At 38.1% G+C, this 21086-nt stretch overlaps 1 protein-coding gene across 3 annotated transcripts in view; it reads left to right on the top strand.

The window, feature by feature from the left end:
- The window catches only part of KAT6B (lysine acetyltransferase 6B), a 224798-nt gene extending 205456 nt beyond the window's left edge, over positions 1-19342 (top strand). For all 3 annotated transcript variants that reach the window (XM_051982063.1, XM_051982062.1, XM_051982061.1), the window contains exons 14-18: positions 7509-7740; positions 7960-8119; positions 8734-9045; positions 11668-11956; positions 15225-19342. In XM_051982063.1, the coding sequence (XP_051838023.1) occupies positions 7509-7740; positions 7960-8119; positions 8734-9045; positions 11668-11956; positions 15225-17749 (3518 nt within the window). In that variant the 3' untranslated portion in view covers positions 17750-19342. The remainder of the gene's footprint in view (positions 1-7508; positions 7741-7959; positions 8120-8733; positions 9046-11667; positions 11957-15224) is intronic.
- The last annotated feature ends 1744 nt before the right edge of the window (positions 19343-21086 follow it).

Raw genomic sequence — 21086 nt, 5'->3', positions numbered from 1 at the left:
GGGGGGTCTTCAAAAATCTACCAATTAAATCCATATACATCTTGGTAGTTATTTATTAATTTCAAGGCAAAAGTGATCATAAGAGGAGATGGAAGATGCATTAATAAGAAGTAAGAGCCTAAAGTCTTATCAAGATTACGAGCAGTGTTGCTTCATAAAACTGTAAGAAACTGCCAACAAAAATGGTTTATAGTAAATTTGGGAGAAGGCTCTTCTGAGCAAAATCACCTGAGGTCTTTGAAAGCTAAAACTGGAAAAAAGACAAAAGAGATTTAAAAAAGGAAAAATGATCATTGATTTGTCAGAGTCTTAAGAACCTAGATCATTTAATTACCAGGTTATCTAAAATAGAAAAAGATACCAAAAGCTTGCAAAAATCCTGAATCTTATTATTACAAAGACAAAAAGTAACTAAGTACCAATAAGTCCTGGTCCATATACCTGTGTCTTCCATTTCTGAAATTTTTATGAGAATAATAGTCATCCATATCCATTAAAGGCATTCTTAATGACACAAGAAGGGGAACAAGTTGACTGTCATAAATTCTACGCTATTAAAACAGACATCTTTATAATTTCATCAATATGTTGAAAAGTTTAGGAAATACAGATTTCCACTGTTTGTTATTGTTATTTTTAAAAAGCATGTTGCCTTTAAGATTGTGCTTCAATAAGGTTTATCTCTCAACATACGTCAAAGTCATAGAATGCCTTTTGACACATGTTGCTGAGATGAACTTATCTTGTTATTATTATCAAGTAGTGCTTAAAAGCAGGAAAAAAGTTATGTTTTCCAAAAATGTTTGCTGCTATCACAGAGCATGTTTAGTACAAATAGAAGATAATATCCTATAGAAAGTATAGTTGTCCAAAACTTTTTATAGTTAATGGTATGCAAATTGAATTAGACTTGGAACATTCTAAACCTCCGAAATAAGATTAATAATTGCGCAAAAGAGTTTGGTGTAATTTTTCACACATGTAACCAAGTGGTTGAAGAATGCCTTCTCCACTCTCTGAAGTGCAGTTGGATGGACAACACAACAAGCTTCTCTATCAACACAGATATTTTGGACAGAGAGTGCAAATGGACAGTGAATCGGATCCAGAATTGATCAGGAGGGGGAAAAAGTCAGATATAGCTGCCTTTGAAAAATTTCAATTTTGATAGCTTTTAATGACCCCAATTTTTCTCTGAAGCAAATACCCATCTTGTTAATTATCCTGATTTCTTCCAGTGGTAGTGTGTGGACTATAAGTCTTGGAATACTAGGTTCTCCAAAGAATTGCAGTTGAGAATTGCCAAAGGGCAATAAAGAAATGGTAAGCCTGAGTAGGTTGTGAGGAAATCTGAAAAAAATTTACACCTAAGGGGAACAAAAATGGCCTAAAGAAAGGTCAGGGGTTTGGATAGTGAGTGCATGTCATATATATAGAAGAAAGCTCCCAGGCACACTAGGGGACAGTATGCTTCAAAGGCCGCTAGCGTGCTAGGATTTATAAGAAGCATGAACAGTCATTCGAGTTGTAACCTACATTGTTGGAGGTAATACCCCCATTAGTGAAATCACATTCATAAAAGCAAAATTTGGCCATTTCAGTCCAGTCTGACCTCTGTTACCCCATTTGGGATATGTTTGGCAAAGATACTAGAATGATTTGCCATTTTCTTCTTCAGCTCATTTTACAGATGAGGAAACTGAGGCAAATAGGGTAAAGTGACTTGCCCAGAGTCATACAGATTGAGTGTCTGAGGCCAGATTTGAACTCAGGAAGAAGAGGTCTCCTTATTCCAGATTCTATTCACTGAGCTACTTGACTGTCTAAAATATTGCCATATTAGAAATTAATCTATCAAGAGATTCTGTAACTAGTGTGATAAGAAGCTTTTAGAGGCAGGAAATAACAATTCCATGCAACTGAATTCAAAGCAGTTAACAGGATTAAAGGTAAGTTTTGGGGTAAAGAGAAATCTTTTTTACCCCATTAGAAGAACATTATTTATTAAAGGGAAACAATGACATGCCGTGGTATTAATTACTTACATTGACTAGGCACACCTTGCGTAAAATTTCCTAAATTTAAAACTGGGAGTTTCCTTGTAGAACTTTTGGGAAATTTAAAGAAAGCTGTACAAGTTGTGGAATTCTAGCTTTTCTTCTAAAGCAGGTGGCACAGTCAGAAAGAGTTCAAATCCAGCTTAACTAGTTGTGTGACTCTGAGCAAATTACTTTACCTCTTTACCTCAGTTTTCTCATCTATAAAATGGAGATCATAACAGCACCTACTCAGAATTGTTGTGAGGCTCAATTGAAATAATATCTTTAAAGCCCTTAGCACATTGCCTGGTACATAATAGGCACTTTGAAAAATATTAGCTGTTATACTAATAATTATCATTCCAAGCAGAAAGTTTTAGCATATTAAGGTTTTAGTCTAAATAGCATTATTATGGTAGTCCAAACAGATTGCATTTGAAACTTGGAAATTATCAATTAATCTTTTAATAGCCGCAAAGATTTGTGCTTGCTTTACTTTCTGACTTTTAGGAAATTACTCCTAATCTGTTGTATGAAGCAATTAACTGTAAATTCTATCAATGTGGCTTTAGAAAGAGGAAAAAGGAAAGTAATTCTCATCAAATTCTCAACCAATGCAGTATTTCATGATAGTACTTTAGTAATGACCTTGATAAATGTTGACACAAATCATTCTTGTTTAATATTTTTCAGTCTTGGCCTTTAGATTGGGGTTGATAATGAAAACTAGTTAGAGCCATTCTATATAGAAAGTAAAACAGAAAGATGGGACTATATGTAAAATCCTCTTCAAAAATACATAATAAATTCAACATGTTACTTTTGAAGCTATCTTGCTTTTCTTTTTCCTTCTGAACTTCCTTCTGGGTTTTAGAAAGATGTTTCAATAGCTTTCTTTTTTTGTTGTTTTAAATAATTTTTTATTGATAGAACGCATGCCAGGGTAATTTTTTACAGCATTATCCTTTGCATTCATTTCTGTTCCGATTTTTCCCCTCCCTCCCTCCACCCCTTCCCCCAGATGGCAAGAGTCCTTTACATGTTGAATGGGTTGCAGTATATCCTAGATACAATATATGTGTGCAGAACCAAACAGTTTTCTTGTTGCACAGGGGGAATTGAATTCAGAAGGTATAAATAACCCGGGAGGAAAAACATAAGTGCAAGCAGTTTATATTCATTTCCAGTGTTCTTTCTCTGGGTGTAGCTGCTTCTGTCCATCTTTGATCAATTAAGGCTCTCTTTATCGAAGAGATCCACTTCCATCAGAATATATCCTCAAACAGTATCGTTGTTGAGGTATATAATGATCCCCCGATTCTGCTCATTTCACTCAGCATCAGTTCATGTAAGTCTCTCCAAGCCTCTCTGTATTCATCCTGCTGGTTGTTCCTTACAGAACAATAATATTCCATAACGTTCATATACCACAATTTACTCAACCATTCTCCAATTGATGGACATCCTTTCATTTTCCAGCTTCTAGCCACTACGAACAGGGCTGCCACAAACATTTTGGCACATACAGGTCCCTTTCCTTTCTTTAGTATCTCTTTGGGGTATAAGCCCAGTAATAGTTTTCTTTTTTGGGACAGAGCAATTGCTAATCACCCTTTTACCTCAAATCCCAATTAAAAGTCAAAAGAAGAGAGGTGGGGGTGGAGGGTGGGGAACCCTTAATATCAATAAGCATAGTAAAGCAAAACAAATCCACACAGTGGGTCATGTCTAAAAAGGTATGTCTCTATACCTTGAATCAGTCATCTTCCATCTGGAGATATGGCTAGTACTTGAATTCATCAGAATTATTGGATCACTAAAACACCATCCTCCTTCTCCCCATCGCCATCTTACAAGGTATAATATACACTTGTATATATGTGCTAGAATCAGTAGGTTTCTGGAGTTGAAAGTGCAATGGATTCCGTATCATGATCTGGCATAAATTACAGAAGAGTTGGTTTTATTTCTAATCATCTGAAGGGTATTCTGGATGCGACTGGGGTAGTTAAATTTAATATTGCTTCTTTGATTACCTAGGAACAATATCATCAACAAGTAGGAAGTGATATCTGTATAATTTCTAGTTACCAGACTAACCTTGTATTTTTGCTTTTAAGCATTATTGGGTAGGTTTGGGTAAGAGCTGAGTAAGATATACCATTTCATGCCCTCCTGTCACATATTCCAGACTTTAGCATTTTCATTACATTATCAGTCAACTTTGAAGTTGATCCTTAGTGGAATTAAAATAGAAGCTCCCCTCTTTTTTGGCTTGGAGTTTTAAATTTTTAAAAAATCTTATTTTTTCCTCAATTACATGTAAAAACAATGCTTTTAGCGTCCATTCTTAAGTTTTGACTTCTATATTTTATCCTTCCCTCCTTTCCCCTTTCCTGAGATAGCAACCTGATATAGGTTATATATGTGCAGTCGTGCAAAACATTTCCATATTAGTCATTTTGTCAGGAATAAAAACTTGGAGGAAGGAAGGAAGAGGGAAGAGTAGAATGCTTCAGTCTATTTTCAGACATTTGTCATCAGTTCTCTCTCTGAAGGCAAATAGTATTTTCATTTTGAATCCTTTGGGATTGTCTTGGATCATTGTATTGGTGAGAATAGTCAAGTCATTCCAATATTGCTGTTACCATGTACAATGTTCTCCTGGTTCATGCAGCCACTTTTTAGGACCCTGAAAAACTCATTTCCCTATAAGTATTTTCCCTCTGTGAATCGTTCCTTTGAGTTAAAACATGGTAAAATATAAGAAGGAATAACACAGTAACATTCTAGCTTATAATTAGTCCACTAGATTACTTACCTTGAAGAGCATAGGGACCTGAAATAATAAAAGGATAAAAAAATCTAGTGCATGAGATGCTCTGGAAAGAATAGATACAGGTGTGGCACAAGGGACATAGATAAGGATTCTGGGAACTCTTGTGAGAGAGGATGTCAAAAGGAAGAAAGGAGTTTCAGAAGGAAAAATGACTAGGATTTCAAATTGTAAATGAAAGAACCCTAAAACCAGAAAAGAAGTCTTCAGATCTCCTCTCATCTTAGGAGCTATGTGACCCCAGGTATTAATACTTGGATTATATCTTTTACAAGACTGCTCTGAGGAACTTAACTGGTAATCTATGAAATATTATTGTATAAATGAGGGCTGTTGTTCTTTTAAAGACTCACTTCATTTTATTAAGAATTTCTTTTAGATCATCCATTCTGCCAGGCTGAGAGAGATTTCTTTAAGTTCTGGATGTACCTAGGGATTTCACAGCTGTCCCAGATAATTCTCAGTCTGGAAACCTCAAGAGAGAAAGGCAGTTCTCAAACTTCTCATTTGGTTATTCCTTCATGTGAATTCCAGAGAGACAAAGATTTGTTGGGTCATTTTTACTTGGAACAAATCTCCCTTCAGTTATTCCCATTTCAATAGATCCTTGTAAGTCTAACAAATGCAGTAGTCTAACAAGTCCAACATGGGCCTAGCAGATAGAGGGTGATTGATCTATTGATTAATAAGCTGAAGATCACTATGCCAAAAGGTTTTGACACCTATGGAAGATGCTCCATTATCACTAAGTTACTTATCTATGTTGGTGACATAAATTCTCTAAGATTCAATAAATGACTTATCTGTTTGGCATTCTTAAGACACTGTATTTCAACAGCTTCTGTGTAAAATTATATTGAGAGTCCTTTGTCTATGACATTTTAGTATATTATTTAGTTGTCTTAAATCAAATACATTTAATTTCAGTGGGAAGATAAATAGATAAACCAGAACAAATGGCCTTTACCATAGCTAAAGTTAAATATTCTTGCATGTTCTATATTCTTGCCAATAATTCTGTGATTAAAACCAGAAAAATGAGGAAGGATGGCTAACAACCCTTAGTTAGCTGCATATTATTGATTCAAATTTATAAATTTATTTATATATTTTTAAGCATTCCCTATAGTAGATGGGTGAAGAAAAGACACTTCAAATTTACATTTAAAAAACATTGAAATTTCCCAGTATGAGATAACTTCTGAGAATGCAACCATTTTGGAAATGTAGATGAAGAATAAAACATCAAAGTTTTGGATGACTATTAAGACAGTGTAAATTATAATTGCTGTTACCTACTGTATATGGTCCATGTGTATTTAATCTTAAGGAGTTTATAAAGATGAGACTTAATCCAAAAAGTCAGTATCACTGGTTTGAAGTATTTCTTTGTTGCTTAAGTGAATACTAATTGTATTCATGGCCACTAGCTTTCATTCATTATTTAACTTGTTAGATTTTTTTTTTTTTGCCTTTTTTTTTTTTAAAGTCTCCTTTGCTAAATGAAAAGTAACAGATATGGCATGCTCAAAAATTGAGTGCTTTGGAACTGGATTACCGTACTATATAGCAACACATACATATTTTCCCTGAAATAATTGAAAATAGCTAATGGAGCTGATAGAAGTTGTATTGTTTGACATAAAGACATGCCTTTTATTAATCCATCTAAACAAAGCAGCAGATCTTTCCCTTAGCTTAATGTAATAAGTAAAATAAGATCTAAGTCAGGGATGGGGAACTTCAGCCTTTGGACTGTATAAGGCCCACAAGATCATTTGTTAAGGCAACTGCAGGCAATAATGAGCTGAATAAAGGTACAGTAACCTCTTACTCCTTGAGTTCTTTAAGTTCATAATTTTATATGGCCTTCAAATGATGTTATAAATATCCAAATGATCCTTGGCAGAGAAAAATGGATCCTCATCCCTGGTCTAAGTCAACAGAGACTTTAAAAAAAAAAAAAAGTTCATGGATGTCAAAGGGTCATTAGACTTTCCTGTGAATAACAACTTACTTATAAACATCTGTGTTACTCTTATGGGATGATTTCTGACATTTGGTTTTTTGTTTGTTTTTAAAATCTAAAGCACTAGAGTTTTATCTATTGAGCCTATATCTTTAGTCTTGTCTTTTGGTCAGTGTTAACTATTTCTTGATTTAAGTTTGTAATGCTTCTCCCACAAGAATTATCTAATGGGAAGCAAAAACGGAGATGGAACCCACCTCACAGGATGGTGGTGAAGTATTCTATGTAAAATAGACAAAGTGTCACATGAATCTTAACTGTTTTTACTAACCATCTTTTGAAAGAGATTTAAAAAAGAAATTTCACAGAAATCACCCACATTCGGGACATAAAAAGTCATTTCACTTAGTTTCCTATGATTTTTATCTTATTTTTGTATTGTTAGCACTAGAAAGACTCAGACTTCATTCCAATTCCCTCATTTATTTTGCTGATGACTGAAAAAAGGTCAAATGACTTGTCTGAAGTCACATGGCTAATTAATAGCCTCGTTGGGATTCGAACCCAGTTCTTTCCCCATACAACCGGGTATTGTTTCAGGGGCCTCTCCTGCTCTTGTTTCATAGTGTCACATTGAGGTTTCTCCTCCTCTCTTCTCTCCCAGGCTATTTGCTATCCAGAAGAGAAGGACAAGCAGGGTCTCCTGAAAAGCCACTCTCCGATTTGGGCCGTCTCTCCTATCTGGCCTACTGGAAAAGCGTGATTTTGGAGTATCTGTATTACCATCATGAAAAACATATCAGCATCAAAGGGATCAGCCGTGCCACCGGCATGTGTCCGCACGATATTGCCACCACTCTGCAACACCTCCGCATGATTGACAAGCGAGAAGAAAAGTGAGTATTCCGAACCACCTGCTGTCAGAAGGATCTCCTGCCTGCAGACCAAAAAGGTCCCTATGGGGGTGGGAATCGGGGCACCTAGAGGGAGCACTCACGTGACGCAGCCTGGTTCTAGCAAGAAGGTGCTCTACTTGCAAGGGGCTGTGTTACCCAGATAGTATGTGGAAGTAAAATGTCAATTCAGCTTTCTTGTTCTGATATGTCTTGCTGCAGATTTGTGATTATTAGAAGAGAAAAACTGATATTAGGTCATATGGAAAAACTGAAAACCAATGCACGTGTGAATGAACTTGACCCAGAAAGTCTGCGGTGGACCCCATTGTTAGTTTCTAATGCTGCAGTTTCTGAAGAGGAACGAGAAGCTGAAAAAGAGGTAATAACTGACATCATCATTTTCGCTTGGCTTCAGTCTTATGGCATTCAGTAATAGGGTAGCTTAAGTAAGGCATTAACATCATTGTAAAATGCTTTGTTATAGAGAAGATAGCTTGTGAAATGATATGGCACTAATTTGTCCTAACTGAGGTTGTGTGGTAAGATGTGATAATTTTATAGACTCAGATTTGAAAAATAAAACATTTATCCTCAATCACACAGCTGCCTTTTTCACTACTGAAGTAGTGTGACAGCATATAATCAGATAAAATTTGGTGCTGAGCTCAAAGGCTGAGATGTCAATTGATTCTTTGTGTTTATGAACTTGCTTAAAATGATCCATACCAGTGAGCATGTAATGTAGTGATAAAAGACTTAAATCAATTCGCTGCATCATTAATAGTGCTAAATATCCCATGAAACACAATCTTCTTTGGTTTGTTATCCTAACTATTGCAAAAGAGTCACTAGATGATTCAGCTGAAATATTGCTTGGTTAGCTAGCTGCGCTAATCGGAGTTGACTTAGAATGACTATTTCATTGAACTTGAAAGCTTATCACAAAGTCAATGTTGCTTCATGGGCCCATCACTCTAACCTTCTCTCCATCAGGCTGAACGTCTGATGGAACAGGCTAGCTGCTGGGAAAAAGAAGACCAAGAAATTTTATCAGCTAGAGCTAATAGTAGGCAATCACCTGCAAAAGTGCAATCAAAAAATAAATATTTGCGATCCCCGGAGAGTGTACCCATGACAGGAGACCGAGGGCAATCTACAGAGCCAACTAAAGATAGCAGTGAAGAGGAAGAAGAGGAAGAGGAAGAAGAAGAGGAAGAAGAAGAGGAAGAGGAGGAAGAGGAAGAAAATCACCGAAGCTCTCCTCCCCGGTTAACAAAACCACAATCACTTGCTATGAAGAGAAAGGTATATTTTTTGTTTGGGCTTTGGGTACTTCACAGTCTGCATGTGATTTCAGACATCCCATTCATTAGCCTTCCTTATTTCTTAGGGGTAATAATATCTTTGTGCATCAGTATTGGCTATTCTGCTTCATAATTATTTATCTTGCATTCATGAGTCTGTTTATCCTTGAAGGTTAAGGTGCTGGAAAGACCCAGCTGATAAAATCTTCGGGTTAGAGCTTAGTAAAATTACTGCCATCTGCTGGTTCAGAATAGTCTAGCCAGGACCAAGTCACAGACTTACCGATCATCCAATCTAATCTTATTTTACAAAGAAGGAAAAGGAGACCCAGAAATGCCAGAACTTTGGGGGTTTAATTCCCATCTCAAAATTCTTTTCATTAGACTATGCTTTTTGTTAGACCTAAATAGAATTTCTCCAGAATATCTCCAGAGAAGCCATATATTCTGATGATTTGACCTACATAAAAGGATTTACTACAGAGAGTTTAAATCTATTATCTACTTGTTTGGGAAATACATTAAATAAATCAGATTCTGCCTGGTCAATTTGGAATTTGACATCTGTAAATGTTCGATTGCAGAATGGAATTATTAGGAGACAAACAGATAGCTACACCTCAGTGAACAGTTAGGGAATATTCCCTGATCATTTTATCTTCATAATGGCAAGAAGCAACAGGTCTTTGGAAAATTTGTTCCTCTCTAATTTAAGTCTTAAGCATATTAAAATTTTCATCTGTTTTCAAAAGCACAATCAAGCTGTACATCACAAGTACTTAGAAGAAATTTCAGTTAAGGTTGTTTTTCTATCAAATGTTACCAGAATCATTTATCTGTGTTTCATTGGTGGGTGAGTCTCATCTTAATAGCAGGCCCGTATGTGGTTCAGTGAAATGAACATTGGTTTTGGAGTCAGAGGACCTGAGTTCAGATCCAGCCTCTGGTCTTAAGTTTATTCATCTGTACATTAAGGGAATTGAATTAGACGGCCTCTAAGATCAATTTCATCTCTCAGTCATTGAGTTTATATTGGTTTCTTATTTCAATGACTTTTATATGTGGGGGGAAAAACCCCATATAATCATGGTTTAGGTTAAAAAAGTTAAAGCTCTAAGGTCACTGTAAACTGGCAGAAGGTGTTAATATACAAGTAAATGAGCTTTAAAAAAAAGAAAGAAAGAAAGAAAAAGAAATGAAAAAGAAAATCTTAATTAGGACATTGGATAATGAAGGAAAATAAATAAAAAAAGCATCTTTTGGATACATGCAGTACCAGTTTTTGAAAAAAAATATATACATACCTGTTCTTTACATATATTTTATTTAAGCTCTTCTTGTTAGTAAACAAAATGGTTTCCAAAATAATTGAGTGCCCACATTCCAACTGTGAATATGGCTTTGTAGATTTCTATTTTATTTTTGGATTCAGTCAGTCAGCAAATCTTTCTTAAGTGCCTACTCTGTGCCAGGCACTGTGGTAAATGCTGGGAAGACAAAGAAAGGGAACTTCTCACAGGGAGCTCTCAGTCTAATGGGTGAGAAAGCATGAAAACAACTGTGGACAAACAACCTACACAGAGGATAAACTAGAAGTAATCAGCAGAGGAAAGTGCTGGAATTAAAGGAGGGAGGGGGGCAAGAATGACTTGAGATGGAGGTGAGACTTAAAGGAAGCCAGGCAGTACAAATGAGGAGAGTGTGGGGGATAGCCAAGTGGAAATGTGCATGCGTGGGAGACAGAGTGTCATGTTCAAGGAATAGTTAGGAAGCCTGCCAGAGAGTTCCCTCAGATGGGGATGTTGGGACTGGACGGCAGGGGATAAAAGGTTTTGAATGCCAAACAGAGAATTTTATATTGGATCCTGGAGGGGATAGGGAGCCACTGAAGTTTGTGAAAGAGGGAAGAGAAGGTCAGACTTTCAATTTAGAAAGATTCTTCTGACAGCTGAGAAAAAGATAGACTGATGTGAGAAAAGACTTTGTTACAAGGAGACTTGCCAGCAATAGTCTAGACTAGAAGGAGAGAAGTGGAAGTATAGAAGGGTGTTACAAAGAGAAAATTGACTGGTGTGGAGCTTCTTTTCATCCATCTTTTCATCTACTTGTCTGGTGTTTCCATTTCACAAGCATTGAAGTCCTATGGAAATGAGGGCAAGGTCAGAATAATCTTTATGTTTCTCATAGATCCTTATACCTAGCATGTGTTCAGTAAATATTTGTTATCTGTAGAGGGTATGTTCTCTGTGAACAATGAATGAACTGTTGAAATATTTATTTGAAACATTTGGCTTCCCATAATTCCTCTAAAACTAAAGTTTATGGGACCACAGTGATTGAAGTCAGTATTTCCACTTGGGCTCTGCTGGAGAAGTAAAGGTTTGCTTTTGTAATTTGTGTTTGGGCTGTTAAGATTTTCCTTCAAAGTACTTTTTAAAAATACAGTTGTGTATTTGGAAAATCTTTTCCATCGTGGTGATGGCTAAAAGACTGCTAATAGATGTCAAATGGAAAAGCACCTCATTTTTGCCCTCTTAACATGTACTCGTATGGGCATGAATGTTCTTTTCATTTGTCAGTGAAGATTTTGCTAATTTTTAAGCATTATGTTTTGAATTTCCAGAGACCTTTCATACTGAAGAAGAAAAGGGGCCGTAAGCGTAGAAGGATCAATAGCAGTGTGACAACAGAGACAATTTCTGAAACCACAGAAGTGTTGAACGAGCCCTTTGATAACTCTGATGATGAGCGACCAATGCCACAGCTGGAGCCTACCTGTGAAATCGAGGGAGAAGAAGATGACTTGAAGCCTGCCGTTAAAAAAGTATTCCAGTTTCATTCTGGGAAACAGAGACAAACTGAGGAAGAAGAGAAAGACAATCATTGCTTTAATAATGATGACCCTTGTAGGAGTAAGTAGAATTGGCTCTTTTGTTTAACCAAATCATTATAATTGAATTTTTGTGACTAGCTGAAATCCAAGAAGTAGCATCTTAAAGACTAAAAGACATCTATGAAACTGCATTTCTTTCCTCCACCTAAAACAATTATCTGTCCTCTTCTTTAAGACTTTCCAGGGAATGGAGGGTTCACCTCCCCTTCCAAAAGTTCATTTCGGTGCTGAGTAACCTCCTAGAGTAAGAGTGTTCTTTGAGATATGCTAACTTCATTCTCCAGTTAGGATTAGCTCTGCAACCTTGATAATCATTACTAAAAGCCATTTATAATAACCAGAACCATCTGGCCATGCTCTTTTTAGTGGTCATGGCTTTGAGGCTTGTTAAGGAGATTTTTCCTTTTTTTAGTAGATTTTTGTGTGTGTTGCTCTGCTTTCTGCCAGTCTTTTATTCAACAATGTGCCGATATACTACTTAGAGCAAGCATTTTTTCTGTAGTGTGTGATTACAGAGAACGAGAGGACTCCATTCATTTAACTTTGAAGTAGTTTGATATATTGATTCTTCCTCTTTCATATATCCAATCATAAAGAGAAGAGAAACAGTTTTCATAAGTTGAGTCACAGAATCTCAAAGTGGAAAGTACATTAGAGGCTATCTAATCCAACTCTCACCTGAATAATAATATCTTCTATAATATCCCTGATGATTTCATCAAGCCCTCTCTTGATCTCTCAAATGTGAAGGACAGATAGTATTCCTTGCTTTGGTCAAGCTGGCTTAATTCAAAAGTGTTAATCATCTCTGAACTAGAAATCTTGCTAAATAAGTCAATAAACATTGATCATCGCTTGTGATGCTCTGAGTTTTGCCGCAACCAAATTTCTTTGGTGGAATGAGGCAAAGTTTGAGACCTCATGTTCCTCCTTAAAAATCTGTGCATCAGTCTGTTTATTTTTTAGGAAAGCTGGGCCTCAGCTAAATGTAAAAACATATGGATTGAGTTCTTTAATAAGCATATCTTCACCCCACCCCCAGCCTTCACTAAAAGGACAGTGCGGGTGAAGCAGTTGGGGATAATGAGCATATCTCATTGCTCTCAAAAATGACAGCAATCATTCTGGTTTTTATTTTTTAAGAAGCCTGTTTTAAAATCACAAGCACATATTGCTTGCTTTCATAACTTTAATTTTAAAAACTGTTGAAATCTGCTTTGTTGAAGAATAACGTGGGTCAAAGAGATCATTTTCTTAAGAAACCTGAGTATATTTCCAGTTCCTGGCTTGCTGCTTCTCAGTGTCCTGTGAATAATCCTGATCATTTTTATATGTCTAGTAGCGTATATTCTTATCTTTGTCCCAGTTGTCTTTAAAAATCTTAAGTGATCTTAGATTTCTGAATCTCATCCTCCCTTCTCTACAAGCTATTTAAAGACTCACTTTCTGTTTTGGAGAAGTAATGTTTCTACTTTAGCTGATTTGGTTGTAATAGCAGTAGAATCTGATAATGTCAGCTTAATGTTTTTGCACTCCTAAAGTACAGAAAAATAAGAGATTTTTTTTTTTGTAGACCTGAGATAATGATTAGTATAGATTTTTTATACTTGATATACTACAAAATGAACTATTTTACATCATTTATACATTCTCTCCATGTAGCCAATTTGAAAATAATACTTGCTGGGTAAGTCTACCTATAATCTTTTTATCATGCACATAAATGAAGAAGTTTATCTGTCATGCATTGGTTAAGTGGGAGACAGGTATATTCTGGCAAAGAAAAATTTCTTTTCCAAATTGATTAATTTTTATTTGCCTTCACCAAAGTGACACATCCAGTAGGGCTGTTAATGAAATTTTTCTTACCTTAAGTTAGCCCTTATAAGAATCTGATCCACAAGATAATAACAATAATAATGATGGTGATGATGATGGCTAGCATTTAAATAGTGCCTCTTTGTCTCAGGCACTGTGCTGGTTGCTTTACAAATATCTCATTTGATCCTCACAACTGGGAGGTAGATGCTATTATTATCCCCACTTTACAGATGAGGAAACTGAGGCAGACAGGTTAATTGACTTGACTGCCATTGCATAGCTAGTTAATGAGATCAGATTCGAACCCATTATAAAGTTCATTTTTGAGAAGAGTTAGAAATTTAAAAAAATTTTTTTAAACAATTTTTAAAAAAATCATGTTTTTAAAACATGATCAAAGTAAGGTAATGAACCAAAATGATAAGCTAACTTCTGGTACCTTGATAATCCTTTTGGCTGTAATTGATCCAGAATATTCCTGGTAGAATTTCTGGTAAAAGAAGTGGGTATATAATAATTGCACGAGTAAATATAAAGATAAACTTATTCAATTTATAGCATATAAATGTAATCATCTTATGAGAAATTACATACAGATGCATCTGAATTTGGTATGTTTAATTACTTACTAGTTTATTTCACTCCTTATAAATTATGATAGGAAGAACATGTAGGTCACATTCATGTCATTTGAGGTCATTTTAATTCAGTAAGTGTCAAAATCTAATCTGTCTAAATTATCAGTAGATTTATATTTATGAATGTCACTTTAAATAATTTAATGTAAAGAAATGATCTGTTAATTAAATCTTTATGTGAGGAAACTTTTGCACTTAATCAATCTTTGAGTCCTATTTAAATAATTTTGCAACCATCTGTGTTTTAGAAAAAAACACACAAAATTAAGACAAACAGAAGCTAAGATTTTCTTAGTAACTAAGCTTTTAAAATAGTTCTTAGCAGTAGCATGTAAAGATGATTTGGGTTAATATAAACCTTTTTAACTTGTATGTTTCCTGAATTTTCATTGATAAAATTGTTTTTAACATTTTAGTGCTAGAGACTATTACAGTAGAGGAGGTTTTATCTCTTTAAATGTCATTCTTTATGAATATTGCAGTTGCATATGTTAGATACTGTAATGTTATGGATGTTGCCTTTATTTCTAATGACAAAGAGGGACACAGGCAGATAGTCTGAGAAAAAGAGGGAAAGATAGAGACGGTGTGAAGAGACTTTGTGCATGTGTACCGAATGGAATGCTCTTCTCTTAGCTTTTTTTTTTTTAACTTGTTTCATATGAAAGTATCATTTATGTCTTTTTTTAGTTGTTTTTAACTTTTAAAATATTAAATTTAAAACCATGTTTTATTAATTAATTTGGAAAAGGAAGTTCAAGATATTGATGATTATGCCTTCTAAGACTCTTTTTTTTATATTTTTCCCTGTTCTATCACCTCATAAAGACAACACAGATAATTCAAATAATTTAAAAGAAGACAGTGTAGACAATCCAGAATCTCTAAAGTGCAAACAAGGATGGCCAAAAGGAATGAAGCGTGGCCCATCTAAATGGAAGCAAAGCAAAGACAGGAAGACTGGGTTTAAACTGAACTTGTACACCCCGCCTGAGACTCCAATGGAGCCCGACTACCAGGTCACTGGAGAAGAGCAAAAGGAATCCATCCAAGAGGAACCGAGCCACATGTCTGGTGTGGCGGAGGCGGCAGCAAAGGAAGCAGACCCGCCCGAGAAGCCACAGAGTGAAGATGGGGGCGTGACGGCAGCCCCTCCGAGCCCCCGCCCGTTACCGTTGGAAAAATCCGAGGACCAGGGCCTGAAGCCGGAGGAGGAAGAGGAAGGTGAGGAAGAGGAGGAGGAGGAAGAGGAGGAGGAGGAGAGAGTTCTGGAAAGTGACTCCAACCGGGCCAGTGGTCGGGGTGGGGCCCGAGTGGAGGCCTTTGTAGGCCCCAAGGAGCCTGAGCATTTGGAGGACCATGACGAGGAGGAGGAAGAGGAGGAGCCCTCCCGTAATGAGGATCACGATGCCGATGATGAAGATGACAGTCACTTGGAGGCTGTGGAAGCGCAGAAGGAGGAGCTTCCCACAGAAGCCTTCAAGGGGGTGTTGGAGAACCAGGAGACTTTTTTAGACCTGAGCGTTCCAGCTGGTCCCCCAAACCCGGAAACCCTGATGGACTGCAGCATCGATCTGGCAGCTCCGTGTAGCGGCGAGCCCAAGGAGCGTCCGGCAGATGCCGAGGGCGTGCCTGAGCCTGGCGGGGGGCATCCAGGAGGACCAGCCGAGGGCAAGGGCCAGAAGAAGAGGGAAGATCGGAACCCCGAGTTCAAAGAGGAAACCTCAGAAACCATGGAGATCGATTCTGAGACCGTGCAGGCCGTTCAGTCTTTGACCCAGGAGAACCCCGGGCAGGATGACACCTTTCAGGAATGTGCTGAAACTCAGGAGGCCTGTCGAAGCCTGCAGAGCTACTCGCAAGCGGACCAAAGCCCCCCGATGCCCCCTCTGGATGACTGCCCGCAGTCCAACCACAGCAGCCCCGTCTCATCCGTCCATTCGCATCCCAGTCAGTCGGTTCGTTCTGTCAGCAGCCCGAGCGTCCCTGCGCTGGAGAGCAGCTACCCTCAGATCAGCCCCGACCAGGGGGCCATCTCGGTGCCGTCCCTGCAGAACATGGAGACCAGCCCTATGATGGACGTCCCCTCCGTCTCGGACCACTCGCAGCAGGTGGTGGACAGCGGCTTCAGCGATCTGGGCAGCATCGAGAGCACCACGGAGAACTACGAGAACCCCAGCAGCTACGACTCCTCCATGGGCAGCAGCATCTGCGGGAATACCTCTTCCCAGAACAGCTGCTCCTACAGCAGCCTGACCTCCAGCAACCTGACGCAGAGCAGCTGCGCCGTCACGCAGCAAATGTCCGGCATGAACGGCAGCTGCAGTATGATGCAGCCCGCCAGCATCGGCTCCCCCCCGACCTGCAACGTCAAGTCCCCCCAGGGCTGCGTGGGGGAGCGGCCCCCGAGCGGCAGCCAGCAGCTGCCCCAGTGCAGCCTGGCGGCCACCTTCACCCCCCCCATGCAGCTGGCCGAGATCCCCGAGGCGGGCGGCGCCAACCTGGGCCTGTACGAGCGGATGGGCCAGAGCGAGTTTGGGGCCGGGCACTACCCACAGCCATCAGCTACCTTCAGCCTTGCCAAACTGCAGCAGTTAACGAATACTCTTATTGATCATTCATTGCCTTACAGCCATTCCGCTGCTGTAACTTCCTATGCAAACAGTGCCTCTTTGTCCACACCGTTGAGTAACACGGGGCTCGTGCAGCTTTCTCAGTCTCCGCACTCTGTCCCTGGGGGGCCCCAAGCACAAGCGACCATGACCCCTCCCCCCAACCTCACTCCTCCCCCCATGAACCTGCCGCCTCCTCTCCTGCAGCGGAACATGGCCGCCTCCAATCTCGGCATCTCTCACACCCAAAGACTGCAAACGCAAATCGCCAGCAAGGGCCACGCGGCCATGAGAACCAAATCGGCGTCCCTCCCGCCGGCCGCCGCGGCCCACCAGCCTCAGCTCTACGGGCGGGCTTCCCAGACCGTGGCCATGCAGGGCCCGGCCAGGACTTTGACGATGCAGCGCGGGATGAACATGAGCGTGAATCTGATGCCCGCCCCCGCCTACAACGTCAACTCGGTGAACATGAACATGAACACCCTGAACGCCATGAATGGGTACGGCATGTCCCAGCCCATGATGAACAGCGGCTACCACGGCAACCACGGCTACATGAATCAGACGGCCCAGTACCCGATGCAGATGCAGATGGGCATGATGGGAACCCAGCCATACGCACAGCAGCCGATGCAGACCCCGCCCCACGGCAACATGATGTACACGGCGCCCGGGCACCACGGCTACATGAACACCGGCATGGCCAAGCAGCCCCTGAACGGCTCCTACATGAGGAGGTAGGCGGGGGCGCCGCGCACCCGGGCCGGCCTCCCGGGGGGATCGATCTGCACAAATGAATTTGGAAAGTACGATTTCAAAACCAGCAATTGGTGTGAATGCAAAAACATTTGTTGGCACCATTTATTTAAAAAAAAAAAAGCTGTATGCAGCAGAAAGCCTTATACGCTGTTCTCCTTTGTTTCCTTTTCCTTTTTGTGGTACCTCTGTTTCTGTTCGTTTTATATGAAGTTCTCTGCAAAGGAAGGCCTCTCTCTTTGGACTGCAGTTACACAGCAGCCACTTGATGTGCCTGCTCCCGTTTAAATGAATGATGTGGATGTTTGGCCCCCAAATTATCTGTTGTAATACTGAACCTTTAGCTTTTTTTCCCCCTTCTCCCCTCAGCTCCATGTAAATGCCTTTAGCATTTCAGTTCTTGTATATTTTGTTTAAGGTGACACTTCCGCATGCCGCTAAGGTCTTTGTTAGTGACAGTGCATTTCGTAGTACTGTACAAGTGTTGTGCTAACAGTAAGCCATTTCTTAAGTTTTTTGCCTTGATTAGGGTGCCCTAATTTGAGGGTTTAAAAAAACTATATTTTTGTTAATTATAAAACTGTAAAAAGCTCTAAAAGCTGTTCACATTTTGTTAGTTGAAAGGGTTTTATTGCTAAATGTTTGGTGTAAAGTTAAGACCCTTTCCCATTTTGGTGACAGATTTCTTTGGGGAAAAAAAGGCAGCTTTCTGTTTTATAAATGCAGACTTCTGTTTATGGAATGAAGCATATCTCAGTGTTTATCTGTCAAGTTTTGAAACATTTCATATATGTCCAAATACTTGGCAGCATTTAAAAAAAAAAGTGAATTTGGTGTAAAGTTGCTATTTTATGGAAATGCCTCTAACTTTACATTTTCATTCCATCTGTAGATTTTTCTATCTTTATAAAATATTGGAGTTATTTTTTAAGGAAAAATAGAGCAGTAGCTTGTGAATAGCCCAAACTAAGCTTACAAATCGCATGTAAAAAAGCAAAAAGTTATTTGTGTCTGTTTATATTGCTTCCTTTTTTGTAGCCTTTGTACCTGTACAGGGTGACTGTAAGGGCCAAGCAGAAGAGGCGTAATCCATGTATAAAATAGGAGCCAGCGACACTCTTGTATTTATCTGTTCTCTTTTTAGTCAGTCACTTCAAAAAGAAAAAAAAAAGCTGTACATTTTAACATAAAATAAATTATGATGAGCCATTTTTAGCCTCTTGTGTCTTGTCATATTGTGATGATGATTAACAGAAGATGACCAACTGAGCTGTATTGTTTGTTACATCTCTGTAGCTTAAACACTGCCTTCATCTCAGAACACATATACATTTGGGGGAAATAAATTATTTAGCATAAATTTGGAGTTCTGGGTTTTTGGGGTTTTTTGGGTTTTTTTAAAAAATACCACTAAATAAAAGTAATATCTAATAAAAGCGTGACAATACCAAATATCTATTTAATAAATTAATTTATATGAATTTTAATGCTTTTCATGAAAGAAGTTTATTTTATGCCAGTGCATACATTCTGTATGCCAGTCATTGTCTTTAAAATAAAGTTACTTTGTTTTCTTTCTTTTTGACTTTGATCTTCATTTGCAAAGGAAACCTGTACAAATCTAGAGTATACAAATGCCTCCATTCACACAGCCATTACAAACATACCTCACAACCTAACTCATAAAAACTGATATAGCAATGCAGCAGATTTGGGGACTGCATCCCTAAAAAGGAAAAGATATTCTTAAAGAATTTGTTGAAATTGTCACTGCTGAATGTTTGTTTCTTCAAGACCCAAAATATTAATCAATGACTGACAGCAAGAAAATATAAGCAAAGAGTCTTTCATGTAATTAATATAAAAAAAGAAGTTCTTGTATGTTATGTATAAGTTAGTTAGAATTCTTCTAGCAACCAGTTAATTTAGTTTATTAGTAATTAATTAGTGATTTAGATCCTTTTAACTAACTATCCTATTAAATATATTCAAAATGAACTTCCTCACAGTTAGCATTTGTAATCATAGCCAGTGTGTTCTTGCAAAATAATTAATCACATTTATTCTTGTTTTATTAAGTGACAGTAGTTACATTCTCACTATCATTCAGAAAAGTACCAGGTGCTATTATACAAGTCTCATACTGTGTGTTGCAAAGCAAAATATAAAAAATAAAATTGGCAGCATTGATTCAATTTATTCAGCAAATATCTATTAAGCATCTGTTTTAATGCAGTGAGTTTGTCTTGTCCTTAACAAATAACTTTTGTGTTTGAGTCAGAATTCCTAGTCATTATTTGAAATCCTTGTGAATCTTAAGGTTTTCATCATCATCCTCTATAGACTGACAACATGCCGGCCACAAGAGTGTTGTTTTGGGAGAACCCAGCTCTATATCTACCTAATCAAGTTGGTAGTTAATTTATATTGTGCATACTTGAGCTGAATGCTGCAAGACAGTCTGAGGAAAGGAAAGTTTTAATTTAAGGGAGATTTTGCTCACTCACTGGAATCTTCCTTATACATTCACGTACTACCTGCCTGTCTCAAGTTGTTTGAGTTCCTTAGGGAAATCAACTAAAACATAAATATGTCCAGGCCGAAGAGCCAAGAAGACTGCAGTTTGAAATTGTGAGCATTTTAAAATGTTATATTAAATTTAATAAGGAAAATAGACTTAAATATTTTTAAACAAGCCATGTGTTGTTGACTAGTTAGGGAAACTTAAGTTGCTGTGCTCAGTCAAAAGCCAAGGAACCTACTTTAATTTCTTTGTACTTTCAACACTTTGGTAATGTGTAAGAAACCTTTTAGAAATATCTTTGAATTTGTGCCAGGAAGATTTACTTCAGGTGAGGTCCACTGGTTGGAAAACTTCAAAATTGATAAGAAGTTAAGATCAAACTTGACTTTTTAAAAATAAACTTCATGACGTTGCTAAGGAAATCTGAGCATAACAAAATTCAGTTCCAGGGAAAAGTGACTACAAGGCAAGAAACAACTTCATTAGCTTCAATAAATATCTGAATATTTTACTTCCTCTTATCCTAATGGGTTTGTTTGAGATACTTTTCATGAATTCAAGGTACTTAGCTCAGATGAACTTAAATCTTTCTTTGAGTCTTCAGAGAATTGCTGAATTATTGTGAATGTTATGCTTAAGATGGACATATCAGAAAATGGAAGAACAGCAAATGTCTCAATTCCCACTACTACCATCTTCCCCTTATCCACCCTTCCCCCCCCCACCAAAAAAAAAAAGACATCACTAATAGAACAGTCTGAAGTCTGAAGGCCAATGAGCTTGATTTGAAATTCTGGG

Source organism: Antechinus flavipes, chromosome 2 (genome assembly GCF_016432865.1).
Source record: "Antechinus flavipes isolate AdamAnt ecotype Samford, QLD, Australia chromosome 2, AdamAnt_v2, whole genome shotgun sequence".
Classification (NCBI taxonomy): domain Eukaryota; kingdom Metazoa; phylum Chordata; class Mammalia; order Dasyuromorphia; family Dasyuridae; genus Antechinus; species Antechinus flavipes.
Note: the sequence above shows the minus strand (reverse complement) of the source record. Positions and strands in the feature narration are given on the sequence as shown.